This window comes from Siphateles boraxobius, unplaced genomic scaffold (assembly GCF_051911475.1).
Source record: "Siphateles boraxobius isolate OS27281-9 unplaced genomic scaffold, OSU_SipBor_1 119, whole genome shotgun sequence".
Taxonomy (NCBI): Eukaryota; Metazoa; Chordata; class Actinopteri; order Cypriniformes; family Leuciscidae; genus Siphateles; species Siphateles boraxobius.
In genome coordinates this window covers 4,473,074-4,494,254 of record NW_027508721.1, presented here as the reverse complement: position 1 = coordinate 4,494,254, position 21,181 = coordinate 4,473,074, and the positions used below count along the sequence as shown (strand labels likewise).

At 37.1% G+C, this 21,181-nt stretch overlaps 2 protein-coding genes across 2 annotated transcripts; both read left to right on the top strand.

Annotated features, from left to right (window-relative positions):
- Nucleotides 1-1,428: 1,428 nt before the first annotated feature.
- On the top strand, nt 1,429-3,522 carry exoc1l (exocyst complex component 1 like). Its single transcript, XM_077204720.1, has 3 exons — nt 1,429-1,663; nt 1,872-2,035; nt 2,225-3,522. Exons 1-3 carry the CDS (start codon nt 1,543-1,545, stop codon nt 2,486-2,488), a joined length of 549 nt encoding a protein of 182 aa, XP_077060835.1. The 5' UTR covers nt 1,429-1,542; the 3' UTR covers nt 2,489-3,522.
- Nucleotides 3,523-3,605: 83 nt separating this feature from the next.
- smc2 (structural maintenance of chromosomes 2) lies at nt 3,606-21,049 on the top strand. The gene is made up of 24 exons (XM_077204638.1): nt 3,606-3,897; nt 4,251-4,400; nt 4,483-4,605; nt 4,898-4,936; nt 5,044-5,154; nt 5,313-5,357; nt 5,766-5,999; nt 7,383-7,532; nt 10,018-10,251; nt 10,900-11,059; nt 11,253-11,370; nt 11,494-11,632; nt 12,256-12,375; nt 12,483-12,687; nt 13,626-13,761; nt 13,861-13,985; nt 14,120-14,313; nt 18,152-18,295; nt 18,386-18,580; nt 18,659-18,859; nt 19,351-19,467; nt 19,572-19,732; nt 19,925-20,072; nt 20,194-21,049. The coding sequence occupies exons 1-24, from the start codon at nt 3,730-3,732 to the stop codon at nt 20,374-20,376; spliced, it is 3,600 nt and encodes a 1,199-aa protein (XP_077060753.1). The 5' UTR covers nt 3,606-3,729; the 3' UTR covers nt 20,377-21,049.
- The last annotated feature ends 132 nt before the right edge of the window (nt 21,050-21,181 follow it).

Here is a 21,181-nt window from a genome sequence, read left to right as displayed (position 1 = left end):
ATGCAACTGGGACAACTGCAGCAGAAGAGGAGACAAGCTGCGCCGCTGCCTGGAGTGGCAGTGTGTTGAGCTCCCAGCTCCGCCTCCGTCTGCTTCTCACTCCCTGTTATTTACCCAGAAACATTGTTTGCTCGCTATGTAGGGGTGTGATACTATAAAGTATTGGTATATTATTCAAATAGAGTACGAACATAAATGTATGCTATTCTACCTGGAGTAGATATTTATGTTAAAACAACAATGTCAATGCTCGATGATGCATTTGGAGCTCACCTTTCTTTTCAAAAAACTGAGAGAGCAACTGCTTGCCCTCATTTGCCTTTCTCTCTTTAATCTTATTTTCTTTTCGTTTTTGAGCCCCTGATTTTCCTTTCTTAAGGAAAGACATCCCCTGTAGTTCCTAACACGGCTCACTCCAGCTCCTGTCTCATCAACTGATTCACCGCGGGTCCGCAGCAGAAGCACCTGACCTGCGGGTCGTACCATTTACATTGATTCGAGAGGGGTGGTGGGGCCCAGCACAGCATGAAAAAGACTTTTTTTTGTACCACACCAGTGCCTGACTTCAAGTTTAGTTTTCCACAGGAACTTATTTATTTGTACATTAATGCTATACAAATGTTAGTGCATTTATATGCATGTATAGAAAACTGACTTCTAAGGGCCCCCCCCCGCCTCGGGCCCTGGGTACTCGGTACCCTTTACCCCCCCAGTCCGACGCCCCTGTGTGTGTGTGTGTGTTTGTTTGTGTGTTTGTGTGTGTGTGTGTGTGATCAGGTTATAAAACACTAAAAGCTTTCACATATAGGTTAAGAATAAAGGGCGAGCAAATTCAACAAATAACAGAGATGAAATGTAGAGGAAGGAAGATGTGTGCACTGCACCCAATATTTCAGGCTTGTACGGGTGGACTGCTGTATAATATTTGTAATAACAGAGAAAAAGCAAACAAAAGAAATAAAAAATATTATGTTATGAGTGAAACTGCTCAAATATTATGTCTATTTATAAGCAGGAATTCCAATGTATATATATCAAATATTACTACAATGTATGAATATTTGCTAATTTATTTGTTTTTGAATCCATTGTGTAATCCAAAAACATATTTGATATTATTAGACATAACCTGACTAATGTTATAATTAAAATATATAAATAATTGATATATTATCTATGAAATATATAAATGTTATAATTTCAAAATATCAATATCAATAGGCTTTAAAAAAAAGCATATTTCCATAATGGATTCATTTCAAATCAGCTTATGAGAACCAAAAATAAATAAATAGAACATTTGAAATGATGGTACAATTCATTGTTCAATTGAAAATGCACAGATATGGAGAGAGAGAGAGAGAGAGAGAGAGAGAGAGAGAGAGAGAGAGAGAGAGAGAGAGAGAGAGAGAGAGAGAGAGAGAGAGAGAGTTTGAAAGGAGGGCAATAAACCCCACAAACCAGGTCCACCTCCAGAAAACATATTATCCCTCACTCTGCTCTTGCTCTCTCTCACACTTAAATTCACTTTTTCTGCCTGAGATGTCATCTCTGCTGAGGGAGGAGATGGACAGAGTCTTGTTCCGACCGGAGGGACAGAAGATGGTGGAGTTTATAGAAATAGAGGAGCAACATCAGGGACGGCATTTTCTCTGTGTTTCTAGTAAGAAAATTCACATTCTTTTGTGCATAATTATTTGATGTGGCAGGCGCTATTTTCCATCAGATAACGGTTGAGATACTGAGAAAAAAAACAGTGGGGTCATCTGGGGACACGATCAGATATTGTTTGTGAAGGAGTAAGAATTGTAAAATATATTACTTTGTTTGATGAAGGGGTAGAATAAAAACTAGAACCAATGTGTGTTTAGTATCTAAGGATAAAGAAGCTCAGATCTCAGTGGTCTTGTGTCGGAAAGTTAAGCATTCACGGACCAAGAAGCTGCAGCACTGTGGGCTGGAGGACAGCTATGAGAGAACAGAGATCTGGGCCCTGGAAGACCTGCTGATTCTGGACGGTAGAGATCCAGATATAGTGAGTTGAGTTCAAGCATTCATCCCCCTTTCATTTATGATTATACCTGCTACGTAACTGCTTGAAAAACATATTTTATAGTTGAATAGACTTCAAAATAACAGTTTTGATGTGCTATATTATATTAGGAAGTGTTGTCTATTTCTTTCCATTGAAAGATGTTCAATTTGCATTTATCTGCTGTGTTAGGATGATCCCTATTTCTTGATGCATTTCGACTCTGTGCGGTCCGTCAGAGCAGTGAGCTGTGCTGCGAAATACACGCTGGCCCGTTGTCTGCTGTCCCTGAGCAGGAAGCATCAACACACTGCGCTAAAACTTAAGAACTTTGACTTGACGTACATTCAACCCACTGCAATGTATTCAGATCGTGGTGACTGTGTTGTCCTTGCGCAGATCTGTTTCTATGCCTTTAATCTGGTGTGTCTTTCCTTGTGTCCTGTGCCTCTGTAGAGCAAGCAGACAAAAACTAAATTCTTGATGTTGACCCAAAAAAAAGTTAATTTCAGTGTAACCTGTAAACCTTTGGGAGTGCACAAAGACCATGCATTTAGTTTTGAGCACTTAGCTATGCTTTGAGCACTTAGACCTACACTAACTGTAACATAACTCCACAGTGAGGGTGAAATCCAATTTGTGCTTGTGCAAATGAGCAATGCTGTGACTTGAATTTATATTTATTTGTTAACTGTTATAAATGCTACATTTGACATATTTTTGCAGACAAACTTGTGGATATTACGGCGCATACACTTTTAATAATCTTATGCGAGCTCATCTGGTGAAACGTCAGTTTGTCACATTTCTACTGGGCTGTGCGCTTTACGTTTTGAAAAATAAAATATTATGACATTGCAGCACCATTGCGAAGCATTCCTAAAAAATATTTATGCCTCGCTTTTAACAAATTAAACATTAGGAGAATTCGCAGAATATTTGAAACTGCACAATAGCTTTCATTCTCTGCATGCATATGCTTGGTCTCCAGGACTCTCAAATATTATGGGCCACTAAAACCTGACATTTTAATAGCATGTAAGCGGGCATTTATGAAAAATAAACCCTGAGTACATACACTGCTACTTACTAAATTAATTGGTATTTTATTACGTGAAAATAAAAACTGGGCTATATAGAAAATATATAGTTTACCGATCATCACACATAAATATTACAGAATGCAACTGCAGAATGCCTCAATTGACCAGTCAGGGTGTATCCCATAGAGTCGCGTATCAAAATATGATAACATCATATAGTTTCAATGTGCACTCCACTGTACCACACTCCTTTTGAACGAAATGACACTTGGGCCAAAACCGCCCTGTCGACGTCATACACGCTTCAATGTTTTGGGTCCATCAATTGGGTGGCTAAAATGTAGCCTGAATCAAAATAATAAAATGAATTCAATTTTAATAACAATGCCATTGATTGTAATGACCATGCATTTTATCAAAATAAAATCAACATTTCGTCTAAACATATGAAGGATTCGAGTGAATTTCTTTGTTTGTTGTTTTACTAGTAACTGACATCTCTCCCTTTTTTTGAACGGCGGAGCGGAAATGCGCCTGGCGCCAAATTTCAAGTTTGGATGGTTGAACTGAAAGCAACGCAGAGGTTCTTTGAAGTTGTTATCGCGTATAATATAGCGTTGTTATTATATTTTACTCGTACTGTGATTGATCGAAATGTACATAAAGTCTATTGTACTAGAGGGCTTCAAGTCCTACGCCGAAAGGACGGAGATAAACGGATTTGATCCGTTTTTTAACGCCATCACTGGACTAAACGGCAGTGGAAAGTCAAACATCCTCGATTCCATCTGCTTTCTGCTGGGAATAACTAACTTATCACAGGTGCGTTTTAATGCATTCAACTAATTTGTTATTAACACATAGCCATATGTATAAATCAGTGCTGTGATGGACGTTTTTCTGTGGCTGCGCAGTTTTTGTTTATTTATTTATTTTATCAAACAAAACAAAAAACAATATTTCTGATTGCTCTATGTTATAAAACTCTTGTATGACAACGATAACCTTAAATAAAAGTTAAACAGAATATGTTTTTATATATATATATATATATATATATATATATATATATATATATATATATATATAGTGTGACTGTTTAATAAATGAATAGATGTGAGTTGCAAGGTTCAAAAGCTGTAATACTGATTGTTTTGGTTTGTCAAACATTGTAGGTTCGTGCCACTAATCTCCAAGATCTAGTGTATAAAAATGGCCTGGCTGGAATCACCAAGGCAACTGTGTCCATTACTTTCGACAACTCCAACAAGAAACAGAGTCCCCTTGGTTTTGAGACCCATGATGAGATTACCATCACACGACAGGTATTCGACAGGAGATCACTGATTTTTAGAGATGGCATCAAAGAGACAGTAATGATAAAGCTTGTGACTCTGTTTTGTGCAGGTGGTCATAGGTGGACGAAACAAGTACCTCATCAACGGCGTGAACGCAAACAACCTGCGAGTCCAGGATCTGTTTTGTTCAGTTGGCTTGAATGTCAACAACCCTCACTTTCTGATCATGCAGGTAACAACCATAATATACCCATCTAGGAATTTATGTGGCCTAAAAAGATTTTGTAAATGTATTGAATATTCATATTCTTAACCACAGGACTTTCATTTAAAAATTAATGTGAATGGCTGTTTGCAACTTATTTTACTTGTGTAATGTGACAATTTTCCGTCTGAAATACATAAGTAAATAGTGTCAATTTTGATTTCATGTTGATTTTAAGACCAGTTTTTATTTGGATTTCCTGATTCAGTTGTAGTTAGGGTTCACATTCCCAGTAACTCTAATTTTATGTTTATTTCAGGGGAGAATCACCAAGGTTTTAAACATGAAACCTCCTGAGGTGAGATTGATAGATGAAGTGACACAAACATACAGTGTCTTAGATCCAAGTGTATAGTTTCTTATTTGATTTTTTTAAATTTTATTATGCCATGTTTTTATCTATAGATTCTGGCCATGATTGAGGAAGCGGCAGGTACCAGAATGTATGAGTGCAAGAAGATCAGTGCTCAGAAAACTATTGAGAAGAAAGATGCCAAGCTCAAAGAGATTCAGACTGTATGTAAATTTATATAAATATAATTTTTTATTTAAATTACCCAACATTTGGAATGATGTCAATTTCATCTCTGATATTGTGTGTGTGTGTGTGTGTGTGTGTGTGTGTGTGTGTGTGTGTGTGTGTGTGTGTGTGTGTGTGTGTGTGTGTGAGATAGATCCTGGATGAGGAGATCACGCCCGCTATGGAGAAACTGAAGGAGGTATGCATTTTTAAAAAAAGAAAATCTAAAATTAAAAATCAATTTTGTTTTAAAAAATCCTATTTTTTTGTTCTGTAAAACCCACAAGACATTTTAAACGGAATAATAGTTAATGAATAATAACTCTATAATTTATTGTTTATATTCAGTTACAAATAATGTATTATTCACATATTTATTATATAAATAAATTAAATGTGCTATTAATAATAAATAATTGAATCTATAAATAATATAAAGGCTATACATTACTGTGTGCCTCTGTTTCTTTGTGCTGCTGAACATTATTTTGTTTATCATTGAAGTTTTCTACCAGTTTCAGTTCCTTACTGTGGACAAAGTTGATATTACTTGTGCAATATATTCTTATCTTTTTGTTATATCCTATCCTTCTCCCTTGCTTCTTAGGAACGTGCGTCCTACCTGGAGTACCAGAAGCTCATGCGAGAGATCGAGCACTTGAGTCGACTATATGTGGCGTATCTGTTTGTGTGCGCCGAGGAAACCAAGCTGAAGTCTACTGAAGAACTGCAAGAGATGCAGAGCTCCATCGCGCAGCTGCAGGAGAACATGAGACAGAACGAGGCCAAAGTGAAGGAGCTGAGCGCGGAGATACGAGAGTTGGAGCGCAACAGGGACAAGGTGAGCAGCAGAGCAGACAGTCTGGGTTACACTGATCTGAGAACAGGAGCAACAGGGACTATTTCAGTCTTTGGGGGCTCACACCCAAACTATATTAGATGCTGTGATCTTGAGAAATGGAAAGAGATCCACGGATGAGTGATGGAGAAGTGACTCCTGTGTTCTGATTTGTGTGCTACAAGAGTCAATCAAAGAGTTTAAGATGGGGCAGGTGAAACTTGAATTGCTTATGATTTATTCAGGGATGTGAACTGCTCGGTTATCATCAAAATAAGCTGTTTTGAACCCAAAATGGGTCACTTAAGTTATTCATCTAGATCAGTTAATCTGATCTAATCTGAAGCCACATTATATATTAACTATAATACTGTTAGAACTGTAAGTGTGGTCTTTAATATTGACATTTTTGAATGGCATATTAGAAATACACTACCGTTCAGAAGTATGGATTAGGTCATATTTTTTGTTTTTGGAAGAAATTAGTTTAGAACTTTCTATTCATCAAAGAATACTGAAAAAGTTCTGTCTCCATAAAAATATTTTTAATATTTATTTATTTAAAATGTTTTGATAAGAAGATCTTTGAAGGATCATGTTATTAAAGACTAGAAAAAAAGTTGCTGAAATTCTATAACTGGAATAAATTACATTTTAAAGTGCATTACAATAGAACATTTTTTAATATGTAATTATATTACACAGAATTAGTAATAAATTATCAAAATTGTTGTTGTTATTATTAGGGCCCACAAATATTCCCCCATTGCATTGTTATACATTATATAGTAGTTTAATGTAGTAATAATGTCACTGAAACTCCGTAAACGTTCTTTTTTTTTTCCTCACACAGTACTCGCGCTACACAGACAATCCGCACACACACAGACTCCCGGTGCTCATGTCTCTCCTCTCCCGCTATTAATGTACAATACATATAAGAATAAACCGTTTAAAATGCTTTGAATAATCATACTATTAAAATGTAGCTTTTGCAGAGTAAAGATGGCTTAAATGTTCTAGGTGGAGAGGAAAACTGTCATTAATTTATTAGAAATGATTTGTGGTCCTAATGAAACCCATTCACAGTCCAGATTTGGACCGCAGTCTGCTAAATGGTGTGGTTACCTATGATCTAAACAGGTTGGCATTCGTTTACCTGAACAGAGTTATTTGTCCTGTGGAGACTGAAGGTCTGTAATAGAAGTTTGGATAGTGGGTAATGGACTGGCAAAAAGTATTAAATTATTTGTACGGGAAAAGATTTTTGAATATTTTATGATGCAAATTGATACCTGTTAGAAACGTGTGCGGTTGATTGATTGAATATTTCTGTCTCCTGTTATATTCCATTAGTATGTCTCATATCTTTGTCTGTCTCTCTAGGAGGTTGGGGGTGTGTTGAAGACTTTGGAAGAGACCCTGTCTGAAGCACAGAGAGTGGACACAAAGGCCCAAAGCGCTCTTGACCTGAAGAAGCAAAATCTGAAAGATGAGACCAAGAAGAGAAAAGAGCTGGTCAAAAACATGGAGGAGGTAAAAAAAATTATAAAATCAGGGCTCCAGACTAACTTTTTTTCCTAGAAGCGCTGTAGCCCCTGACTAAAAATTTTAGGAGCGCAAGCAGAAAATTTAGGGGCACACCTTAAATCAGCTTGCTATGCAATTATTCACATTTTCCCCCAAAATATTACTTTACTAATTACTAAAACATTATACACTGACAAATGCTTTGATAGTAAATAGAGTTAACGTACAGAAATTACAATATGCAGTTTTATTTTAAGTTCACAGGGGCTCCAGACTAACATTTGAGGGCAGCAACACCAGAGCCACTGAGTTCTACAGAAAGTATTTGGTAGCAATGCGGGGATGACAGTAAAGCACTGACCTTACTAACTTTCATTTTTATCATTCATAATGTCTTAATTCAAAAGCAAAACTAGGGAAAAAATAGATATTAGGGACTGAACATATCCAATAAGCGTCCTCTGCAGTTACCTACTGTTTACAATGTAATTTAATCTTTTTTTTTTTTTTAAACAAGTGAGTTTTCCTATATATATATTTTTTTATATATATAAATGGGGACTATCTTTGAAGGATGAACTAAATATGTTTTAGTCATCACATAAAAATAACAAATACGATATTATAGTTTTGAAGTGCTGGAAAAAGATGTGTAGTTAAGGTTAGTGTTACTACATTAAATCCATGGTGAATGTTGGTGATTTGTGGACTTAAAGCCTTCTTTAACTTGTTAATTCATGGCACAATGTTTTCCCTGGTTTCCAAAGCCAGAGCTGCTTGATCTGATATCTATTGTTTATAACAGAGCTCGTCAACTTCGAATCTGAATGTTTTTCGCTGGATCTCGCAGCGATATTATTAATTCTCTGGTCAATTCAATGGATTTCAATGGTGCTGTGTAGTAACGGTGTCTCGAGATCGGCCCGTGACTGGCAAGTAGCTCGCGGCGCTACGCTTTCTCTTATTGGTCCGGACTAATAAACGGTCCGTGAAGCACAAACGAGTAGTGCAGTTTCGTTCCGCTTTCATTTTGTTTGCCATTCGCTGCCGCCAGCACGACCTATAACAAAATTTGGTCGCACTGGTAGGAAAAATGGTCGCAGTCTGGAGCCCTAACAGATAATTTTTTATAGCATGTTAAAATGGCCACTTTTTGGGGGTGAGCAAAAATTAGCCGTTTATGTGTATGTCCTTTTAAATATAAAAAGATTAGCTGTTGCTTGCTCCCAGCCCCCTTTCAAGAAGAGGGCGACGCTTCAAGAGCTCTTGCTCTGGTGGCAACAAAACAGATCTCACGCAATAAAATGTCAGAAACTGTACTAGCGGTGTTCAGTATGAACTGGAGTCAACTGGAACGATTATGCATACAGAGCCAGATAATACAGTATATGCTGCATGGAGATAGAGCAGGTATAGTTTAGTTTAATCACAGTTATAACTTATGCTGTTATTTTGCTTTTATCCACTGTTAGTACAAGCCTGTTGTAGTAGACCCCGTTCGAGTGACGACCAAAACTGTACTGATGAGTTTTATGACGTTTATTGTACTTCACACAAAACATGAAGCGTCCGTTTTACTCCAGAAAATCACCTTAAGATCTGAATAAAACAGTACAAGAAAAGTGCACATTAATACTTATCCATAAACTCTCTCTCTCCCTTTCATTATCATCAAATAACACAGCAAATTACACAAAACCACTCGTTAGAACTAACAGTAAACAAATATATACAGACTTTATGCCTTTTCAGGGAGTGCTTAATAAACTGGTAAACTTTATATCCGTGAAACAACTCTGATGAACTGTAACAAAGTGCGTGCTCTCCCTTTCATTACTGCCGTGACCAGTATCGCTCCGGAGACTGGATCACAAACAGTTGATCCATCCTCTTGTAACAACTTCAACCACGGTGTCCTCAGTGAATGCCTGGAGTCTATGGAGACTCTTGTGTTCGTTGGTACAACTAACAACAGAACGTAATGTTTTTTGGCACAGACATTGTATATCCCCAGCTGCTACAGCGAGTAAACCAAAATGGCGACTGCTGTCACTGTGACTAACTCAGGGCGGGATCTATCCGAAAAGGGCAGATTGTCACCATTCATGGCTGGGGCTTCCCTACTCTTACGTAAGAGTAGGGGGAAATCTGAAACCACTCTTTTGGAGAGATTGTTCATTATTTATGGGGATTATAAAAAAGTATTGGGTGGATTTTTACAATTATAGGCTGTTTTTTTACACACACTGTAGACACACATCTGTTCAAACACCTTTTAATTTTTTTTTGTTTTGCATAAAAGGTCTACTTTAAATATTCAAATAATATGAAAAAGAACATAAATAAAATAGATTAATTTATCCTGTGGGGTGGGGGAGGGGTCTATATTTTAAAGTATTGTGATAAAAAATGAAGATATTGTCAGAAAACAATGTGTTTTTTTTATGTTTATGTAAATAAATTATTTAAATGTTAACTTTGTTTGAAATAGGATAAAAAGATGATGTCAGCTAAGGAAGTGGAGGTTGCCAAAGCGATGGAGCGGCTGAAGGCCGTGCAGGAGGATGGGCAGAAGGATGCAGAAGCGCTGGAGGCGGCTCAGCAGCATTTTAAGGCAGTGTCAGCTGGTCTCTCTGCCAATGAGGATGGAGCTGAAGCCACACTTAGTGGCCAGATGATGACCTGCAAGAATGACATAAGTAAAGCTGAGACAGAGGCCAAACAGGTGACCTATTTGACTTATAAAAACTGTCAACAAGTCACAGTGATGTGGGAATGTTTGTCCACACTATATACTTCAAAAACTTCATTCACTGTGCATGCTGTATTATTACTCTCATTAATATTTTGTCCCAAGAAAAAATGTGGGGTTAATAAGATGTTTTAATATTTTTAAAAAGTCTTTTAATGGGGGAAATCTGAAACCACGCATTTGGAGAGATTGTTCTTTATTTATGGTGATTGTAAAAAAAAAAGTATTGGGTGGATTATTACAATTATAGGCTGGTTTTTACACCCACTGTAGACACACATCTGTGTTCAAACACCTTTTAATTTTTTTTGAATAATAGGTCCGTTTTAAATACTCAAATAAAATGAAACAGAACTAATAACATAAATAAAATAAATTAATTTATCCTGTGGGGAGGAGTCTATATTTATTGTGATAAAATAATGTGCTCACTGAGGCTGCGTTTATTTGAACAAAATACAATAAAACAGTAATATTGTTACAGTTCAAATTAATTATTCAATTTTTTTATATATTTTACAATGTTATGTATTCCTGTGATGGCAAAGCTGAATCAGTTGTGTATATATATATATATATATATTTAAAAGTGATTGTTGATGTCTCTGTTCTGTGTTTTAGGCTCAGATGAAACTGAAACACACTCAGCAGGAACTGAAGTCTAAGCAGGCTCAGGTCAAGAAGATGGACAGTGGCTACAAAAAAGACCAGGACACATTTGAGGCTGTGAACAAATGCATAGAAAAACTACAGGCTGAAATGAAGAAACTCAACTATGAGGGTACTAAAAACATTGAATGTGATTGTAGTTGAATTAGGTGCTGTTAATTTAAGCCTAATCTTTAACTGATAAATAAATGGGGGTGGGGAGCTGAATGTGAACTCAGATTCAATTCAGATTCAATCTAATTCAGAATTTAAGTATTAGATGAGTCCTTTTTTATGTCTAAAAGTAGATTGACTTGTATGTTAAGATGGACGAGAGGAGCGTCTGTTGGAGCAGAAGAGGCAGTTTTCACGGGACGTCAATCAGCTCAGGGAAACCTACGAGTCTCTTATGGGGCAATTTCCCAACCTGCGCTTCGAATACACGTGAGAACATGCAGGCCATTTTCATCTAGACTCATGGCTTAAGTGTCATTTATACACTTCATTTAGCAAACAATTACAACAGTGAATCTAATGGTGTCTGTGTGTGTGTGTGTGTGTCTGTAGGGACCCAGAGAGGAGCTGGGACCGCAGTAAGGTGAAGGGTTTGGTGGCAAATCTTTTCACTGTAACTGATGTGTCAAACGCTACAGCCCTGGAGGTGGTCGCAGGTGGTCGGCTCTATAACGTAGTGGTCGACAACGAGGTAAGTCTTCCTTTAAGAAACACACAAGCATAGTTATTGATTCGATTTATTTGTCATAAACTACCATTTAAAATATTGGGTTCTATATAATGTCCATATAATATTGGAAAGAAATTAATAATTTTATTCGGCGAGGATGCATTCAATTCATCGGTGTCAGTGATTTGAACAAAATTTATATAAATGCTGTTTGAACATTATTACATTTATCCTGAAAATGTATCTTGGTTTCCACAAACAATAAGCAGTACAACTGTTCTCAATATTGATAATAATAAGAAATGTTTCTTGAGCACCATATAAGTACATTACAATGATTTTTGAAGGATCATGTGACACTGAAGACTGCAGTAATGGCTGCTGAAAATTCAGTTTTGCCATCACCGGAATATATTACAGTTTAAAATATTAAAGTGGAAAACGGTTATTTTAAATTATAATAATATTTCACATATTACAGTTTCTTTTTACTGTATATTTAATTAAATAAATGTTGCTTTGGTGAGCATTAAGAGGCTTCTTTCAAGAGAGCTTTAAAAATCCTACAGACTGCAGACTTCTGAATGGTAGTTTGTCATTATCTAGCAATATTATATTTTGATTTTAAACTTGTCTATTTGTAGGTTACTGGAAAAAAGCTTCTGGAAAAGGGTGAACTGAGACGCAGATACACCATCATTCCTCTAAACAAAATCTCTGCACGTACCCTCAATGACAACGTAGTGCGCGCTGCCAAAAACTTGGTAAGAGCTCTGCTTTTGAGCTGTTGTTGATTTGATTATGATTTGTTTGAAATATTCTCCGCAGGATTTTGTTTAATAAAAGGAAACCCATTTGTTCTGTGTTGCAGGTTGGGCCAGATAATGTGCATACGGCTTTGTCATTGGTAGGTTATGAATCGGAGTTGAGGAAGGCCATGGAGTATGTTTTTGGCACTACGCTGGTTTGTGACAGTTTGGATAATGCTAAAAGAGTTGCCTTTGACAAAGGTGTGAGCACCAAAACAGTTACGCTTGGAGGAGACGTGTTTGATCCTCAGGGAACATTAACAGGAGGTTTGTATGTGTGAAACTGCATGAGATTCATCACAGACGCTCACAAAAGTATTCAGAGCTGTTATTAATTACAAAGTTATAACTCTAACTATTTGTTCTGGAATATCATTTCAACAAAATTCCAAATTACTATAAATCTGACCTTTTTTCTCTCTTGATTTTGATGAGAATGAATGTAAAATATTTTTTTACGAAATTCTTAAAAAATATAAGCTTCTTGAATATTTTTTTCTTTTGATTATGAAGGCAATTATGAACTGTATTTTATATACTATTATTAATAATTTCAATTTTACAAATTTTATTTGCTTTTGTCATTTTTATGATTATTTTTAAATTAAAGCTATAATTTATTTTTAGTACTTGGTACTAATTGTTGCCTTGGTAAATAAATGAAATATTTATATTTTATAATTTCAATTACCAAAATGATTTTTAATAGTTTTAGTTCACATCAACACTGATTCTGACCTGTTTCTTAATGGATTTTGTGAGATTCACCCATGAGAGGTGGCAGTTTGGCTCTGCTTTGTTCTTTTTTTATTTTATTTTTTTAGATGATTTATCACATTATTAGCTAATCTTACATTTACAGGATTGCTCAAAGATGATAATGATTTCTCATTAAATTGTACAGTGTAAATGTCACCATTACACTGGTCCCCCATTCTTTCTAGTTATTACTTTCGGCATCAGCCAATAAAGAAATGTATATTGATCGACCATTATTATAGTGAAACCTGTGGGGATTTTATCCAGAGACAGATTAGATTACAGTCTGCAAACATTTCCAAGGTAAAGTAGAACATGATGTTCTCTAATAACTGTGTGTGTGTGTGTGTGTGTGTGTGTGTGTGTGTGTGTGTGTGTGTGTGTGTGTGTGTGTGTGTGTGTGTGTGTGTGTGTGTGTGTGTGTGTGTGTGTGTGTGTGTGTGTAGGTGCACGTGCTCAGACGGCCTCTGTCCTGTCTAAACTGGCTGAAGTGAAGGACATTCAGGACAGTCTGAGGACTAAAGAAGCAGAACTCACCGCAGTGGAGTCTGAGCTCAGCAGCCTCAAGGCCACAGCTGAGAAGTGAGCCTCTGTCCAATAGACAACCTGTTAAAAATCCTCACTGACCAATCAGAACAAAAGTACAAGGTGGAAGACTAAAATTTTTTTTTTTCCCTTCAGATATCGTCAGCTCAAGCAGCAGTTAGACCTGAAGACTGAGGAGGCTCGGATCCTAGAGACCAAACTTCAGCAGAGCTCTTTCCATAAACAACAGGAGGAGCTGGAGAACCTGCGCAAGACCATCGGTACACACAAATACCCCTCTTGGTCAAATTGGCGCCAGTTCTCATGCTGAAGTCAGGGCTCTGTATTAGCTACACAATAGAATTAACTGTTGGTTTCACTGTTCGTTAACCATCCTGGTACTCCGTTTCTGTAGAGGAGTGTGAGGAAACACTACAGACGACAAAAGAGGTTCAGAGGAAGGCGGAGGAGAAGTACAAAGTTCTGGAGAACAAGATGAAAAACGCTGGGGCTGAGAGAGAGAAAGAACTTAAAGCAGCCCAGCAGAAGCTCAATCAGGCCAAGAGTAAGGCAGATGCCTTCAACAAGAGACTGAAAGAGAAACAGCAGGTACTTTGCGTTTACTATAGACCTATTCGCATGGCAATTGTTTTTTCATGGGGACGCAAGGTATTTTCAATGTTTACAGGGACCAGTCTGTGATTTCATCGCTGTCTGAATTAGGGCTGGGTACCGAGTTCGGTACTTTTTAGGTACCGACCGAATTGCCTCGATACTACCGAGTATTGAAACATGTCTTGTTTTTCGGTACCGAATTTCGGTACTTAAGTGGCTACTTTGGCCGCAGCATGATTGGCTGTGGCGGAAAAACACTAGTTTACGCGGCTGCCCAGAGACGTGGCTCGTCGCACGCGAGGCTGTAGTGTGTGTGTGTGTGTGTGTGTGTGTGTGTGTGTGTGTGTGTGTGTGTGTGTGTGTGTGTGTGTGTGTGTGTGTGTGTGTGTGTGTGTGTGTGTGTGTGTGTGTGTGTGTGTGTCCCAACCCAGTTAGTTAGAAAATATGTGGAAATTATCAAAAGTCTACCTATGTACCAGACTCGATGCCAGAAGCACGTGATGCAATATTTTCGACAAGATAATTGCTGCCAAGACCAGCAACACGGTAAATCTGATAAGGCACTTAAAAGGTCACAGAATACACTTGAAAAGTTTATCTGTCTTTGACTGCAAGAACTGGAGCGCGTCACATATGAACCGAAACTCAGCGTATAGGATACTTGCCTCGCAGACATGAGAAATAGTCATATAGACGGTCAAAATATGTCTACTTTTAAACAAAACGATTAGAAATAAATAGTTTGATTACCTAAGCCATATAGGCGCACGCGCGTCCACTACTGCAGTATTGACGAGTCAGCATCGCCATAATCATCTTTGCAGCCAAAACACTTAGTAAACACTTGTTCATTAATAAACAATTAAAATATCTCCTTGCTATCGTTTCCCGACACATCCATAATCATTAGGCTACTTTTGCCAGTGCTTTGTGGCAAGCTTCATGTGTGCTGACCGCGAGGCATATATCTCGCACCCCAGTAGCCTATATTTAATTCAATTCACTCACATTTATTTGTATAGCATTTTTCACAATACATATCGTTTCAAAGCAGCTTTACAGAAAATGCATGTCTAAATTACAATTTAGAGTGATCTGTTATCAGAGGTGACTGAATGAAAATTAATTGAAATGCATTGTTTCATTGTAAAACAATGCATTAAGTTTAGGCAGAAACAATGAGCTCAATGAAGTAAAGAATACATGTTGTTAAATGATTAGGAAACATTGAAAATTCCTAGCCAAATTACTTTGTGTTTTTTTTTGTTTTTTTGTGCATTTAATTGCAGTCTGAAACAACATCTCTAAGTTTACATGAAGGGATCAATCTAAAAGACTTTTTGTAAATCATTTTCACAAGAACCATACGGTAACTGTTGTGTTCTATTCTAATGTACATGCATTGTATATATAGAGACTTTTATTATTCAAATTCTGGAAACCGTTTACAAGAATAATATTAAATCAACACTCAACTACTGCGAGTGGGAGCTTAAAAAAGAACCAAACTTATGCAAACTTTTGAAATGGGCCATTATTATGGTAACAACAGATATGCTATACAATTTTAAAATATGCATTATATACAATTGATATAAATTGGGGCTTGCACAACAAATCGTTTCACTAGTTGACAAAGTTGCCAATTTTTTTATGGGTATTTGCAATATTTTATGTAAATGAGAGATGTTTTTGCTAACTTCCACCTTTTTAAAATGACTTCCATAGTATAGGAGAGATTAAAAAAAAAGCAAGATAAAAAACATTTAAAGTAAACTATAGTGTCCTTTTTATTATTAAATAGGATATTTAAATGAATAAATAATACATATTATTTATTATACATATAAATTTGTCAAGTCACCTTTATTTATATAGCGCTTTATACAATACAGATTATTTCAAAGCAGCTTTACAGTGGTAAACAGGAAATGATGCAAACAGACTTAAATTCTGCTGTAAAGCAGCTCTAAAAAGACAATAGTAAAAAGTCATTATTTAGGTGAAATCACTTCAGTGTTGATTAATTTTGGTTCAATAACTGTGTAAAGGTCATCAATTATGGAACGAGTTCAATTCAGCTCTGGAGAAAACTCTCCAAAGCTCTTTTCAGTTCTCATCCAATAGTGTCAGAGTAGTCAAGGAAATGATATTGTTGTACATGTCACTAACCACGTGAGAAGTGCATTTTCAAGTTTGTAGGACCACAGAACTCGTTCCTCCACTGATCAAATTTGAACGCACAACTTTTATCACTGAATAATTTTTAAATAGACATCCCCTTAAAGGTCCCATATTATGCAAAATTCACTTTTGCATGCTGTTAGGACATAAATGTGTGTTGGCAGTGTGTGTACACAACCACCCAATAGTGATAAAAATCCCTTCACTCCTTTTTTATTAATCCCCATAAATCATCAGCAGTGTCTCCCAACGACCTGTTTTCAGAACGCTGTTTTAGTGACGTCACGATGTACAGGCCCCGCCCACGAGTGTTGACAGACACTGCCGTTCTAACATAGACCCGCCCTGATCGAGTTCACAGCTGCTGCACTGACGAGAATGTCTCCCAGCGTTTTAGGTGTTGTGTGGCTGGATGTATTAATCCACATAGCTCTCTCTATTTACTCCCGAAATCTGAGGCAGCCGCTGAAGACGAGGTGGAATTATTTTGTTTTTAAAGAAAATGCTCCCTCAACTCTACCGAAATTCGTTTATGTACTTCCGCACTTCTTATATCTTAACTATTACTGCTTACTCGGCTCTTACGGTGAGTTTCTGAAGTAAAACTGACGCTTTATCTTTTGTGTTATGTACAATAAACTTTATTAAACTCATCAGTATATGTTTGATCATCATTCGGACCTGGTCTGAAACAGCAGACTTGTAGGCTATTAATAGTGGATACATACAAGCAGATGACAAATACGCTATAACCGTAATTAAACTACTAAACTATACCTGTTCCATCTCTATACAGCACTCTGACTCTGTAGGCATTATTGTCCGACTCCGGGTCGAAATGAACACCATTACTGAGAGTTTCTGATATTATTATCATCATTCTGTGAGATGAAATTGTCCTGAGACTGAGCGTGAGCTCTTGAAGCTCCGCCCCCTGTGCCGTGCTCATTTGCATTTAAAGGGCACACACTAAAACAGCGCATTTTTCTGAGCACCAAAAAATGACAATTCAAACATGCTGTAAAACATGATCTGTTGGGTATTTTGAGCTAAAACTTCACATACACACTCTGAGGACATCAGAGACTTGTTTTACATCTTGTGAAAAGCGGCATAATATGGGACCTTTAAGAAACGATTACCATCTTATTAGGGATTGTGACATATTTCTATACTTTTGATTACTGAAATTAATTTTTTGGATCCAATCTGGGTTTATTTTAATTATCTTGCATTAGGGTTCTGATAGTCATGGAAAACAGAATCATCAGGGGATTTTTTTTTTCTCTCTCTAGCCCATGAAATATTTGAAGTTGCTCTTTGTAAGTTCAGTCTCTAAAAAGCCCTTATTCAGTAATCATGAATGACTGCAAAAGTTGTAAGGATTCATTGGACAAAAGGTGTGGGAATTCTGTGGTTTAAACAGACTCTTTTCCCCGGTTCCACAGACAAGGTAGATGCAACTTGCACTGGCATATCTTATAATATGTCAGAGCCATTGTTTTGTCTCAAGGTGCACACCAGTAATGAGCGTTTTTAAGCTACTTGAATGTCATTATTAAACTCCTGGCTTAATCTAAGCCCTGTCTGTGAAACCAGGCCATAGTGTTTTAGGTGTTGAAACTTTTTATTTTCTTTCTTTCTGTAGGAGGCAGATGCTGTAGCTCTGGAGTTGGAGGAGCTAAAGAGAGAACAGGCTGGATATGAGCAGCAGATTCAAGCTGTAGATGAAGCTCTCAAAGCCATACAGGAGCAGATCGACACCATGTCCACTGAAGTTTTGGCCAGTAAGGTAAAGAACTACAGTTGCCTTACAAAGATGTCCCTTAAAGGTTGTGTTTCATTTCTGTGCCATATATGTTAACTCACACTTTGTGTTTAGGAAGCAGTGCGTGTTGCGCAGGAGCAGCTGTCCCAGCAGAAAGAGGTGATTCTTGGACAGGAGAGAGAGATTAAAGGAAAGACCGGAGAAGCAAACCGCCTTAGAGAACAAAACAATGACGCCCAGCTCAAAATCAAAGAGCTGGAACACAACATCAGCAAACACAAGAAAGACAGCGCAGATGCCACAGCAAAGGTCAGAGGAAGTGAATGATGCCCATTAGAGACTAGAGTGTTGTTGATTAGACTGTATGTAATGTTTGCTTGTGTTCAGGTGGCCCGCATGTTAGCTGAGAATGACTGGATTTCCTCTGAGAAGCATCTCTTCGGTCAACCTAACACTGCCTACGATTTCAAGACCAACAATCCCAAAGAGGCTGGACAGAGGCTGAAGAGACTCGAGGAGACTAAAGACAAGCTTGAGAGAAACGTCAACCGCAGAGCCATGAACATGCTCAGTGAGGCTGAGGAGAGGGTACGACCTTTGTCCTCTTTAGTGACTGCTGTAAAAGATGTACAAGAATACATTAAACAGATGAAAGTAAAAGTGCAGAAGTAAATCTAAAGAACATGCCTGGGTCTCCAGACTCAAAAAAATAATAACAAATTATATGTTTTAGTACTAATACAACTAAAGCATATATCTTGTATATTCACTATAATGTTTGGTGTGTGTGTATTTTATGTAACACATTTTTTGAAAGAAGTCTCATATGCTCACTAAGGCCGAATTTATTTGTGTATCCTGTGAAATATTTAAAAAAAATATATTTCAGTATATTTTAAATGTAAACTATTCCTTTGATGGCAGTCATTTTTTTATTATTATTTTATGGTGTTGTTCATTGATGTACAGCTCTGGTATTTTATTATATTATTATTAGTAATAGTATTAACTAATATAATTATTAATAATAATTGCAATTATTATTTATTACACTTTTTTTTTTGTCTGACTTCTTTTAGTACAATGATCTGAAGAAGAAAAAGAGAATTGTTGAGAATGATAAAGCCAAAATCCTGGAAACGATTGAAGAGTTGGACCAGAAGAAGAATGAGGCACTCAATGTGGCATGGCAGAAGGTAAAATACAAATCTGACAAAGTAATTAGTCACAACTAGTAAGAAAAAAGATAAAAGAATCATGTTGCATTGCATCTGGTTCAGTACAGTCTGTGTAATTGCAGGTGAACAAGGATTTTGGCTCTATATTCTCCACATTGTTGCCTGGGGCAAATGCCCGTTTGGCTCCACCCGAGGGATGTGGTGTCCTGGATGGGTTGGAGTTTAAAGTGGCTCTAGGGAAAACCTGGAAAGAGAACTTAACAGAGCTCAGCGGGGGTCAAAGGTCAGCCTTTGCATAACACTTTTGCTAAAAGTGGCATATCGCTCCTGGAATCAATAGCCATTTTGGTTATGGCTCTCCAGGTCACCATTTCTCAGCCACAGATCCATTAGAGCATCAGATCGTGGACAAACAATTACTGCATATTTCCCAGTACATGTGCTGCCCATTGATCACCTGATGCATTTGTTTCAGGTCTCTGGTGGCGCTCTCTCTAATTTTAGCTATGTTGCTGTTCAAACCCGCTCCCATTTACATCCTGGATGAAGTGGATGCCGCTCTTGATCTCTCACACACGCAAAACATCGGACAGATGCTGAGGACACACTTTACACACTCACAGGTAATACACATGCTCAAAATTAATGTCGAAATGAGCTATACGTTAAGCGAATCGGTAATAATCAGCTATAACACGACTGTATTTGAACAGAAACTGAATGAGACATTTTTGTTCTTTGCAGTTTGTGGTGGTGTCTCTGAAAGATGGAATGTTCACCAATGCAAACGTGCTCTTCAAGACCAAGTTTGTGGACGGCATCTCCGCGGTCACGCGCACAGCTCAAACGCATGAGGGAAAAGTTTTGGCCCAGCGCACCCAGGAGAGGGCTAAGGACAAGCGCCAGCGACAGATACTGGCCAGCTAAACACACTTTCTCTGTTGGACAAACGTTAAGCTTTTATTACTTCCAGTTGCGAAAATGAAATGGAATATTTAAAATTGTCAGTACTAAAAGCTTTTTGGAAACCTCCGATTTGTGCATCTAATGCATGAGAAATAGCTCTGTAAATCACCTCTTTCCATTACTTATTTTAAAACGCTGTTGTATTCACGTACAAATCTTTTCACATTATTATTTACATTGTGGAGTGTAGTTGCTATGCTGCTTTTTAATCCTGCTGTTTTTTACTGAGTCTGTTTTCTCTCTGTACACTATATACTTACAGTATATTTGTTTGTAAGATGACTTGACTTTTCAAACTTTACAGCTAGTTTTGTATAAATAAATTCGTCCAAAAAAAGAGTTGTGGTTTCAGAAAATTAAGCCCAAATGACATCGTGCCTAATTGTACACTTAAGATAATTGATTATTTTGATTGCCACTAAAAATAATTAGGTGTATCTTTGCGAAGTAGTGTATTTGATGTCATTCTGGCTAATTGTACATTTTAAAATAATTGATTACAGTTTGATTGCCATTACTTAGCAAAGTCACACCTAGATATTTTAGTGTATTTGATGTCATAATAGTGGTCTAATTTACACAAGTATTGTCTTTTATCTTGAGGCCTCTGAATAAATAAATATATAATATGAAATTATCAGCCAGATATTGCTTGGCGATTAAGTGGGATAAACTGTTGCAAGAGTGAAGTATGTCCTTTCAACAAAATAGGATCAATAACATGCATTTCATGCTGATTTGTACAAATATGCTCCAAAAAAATTGC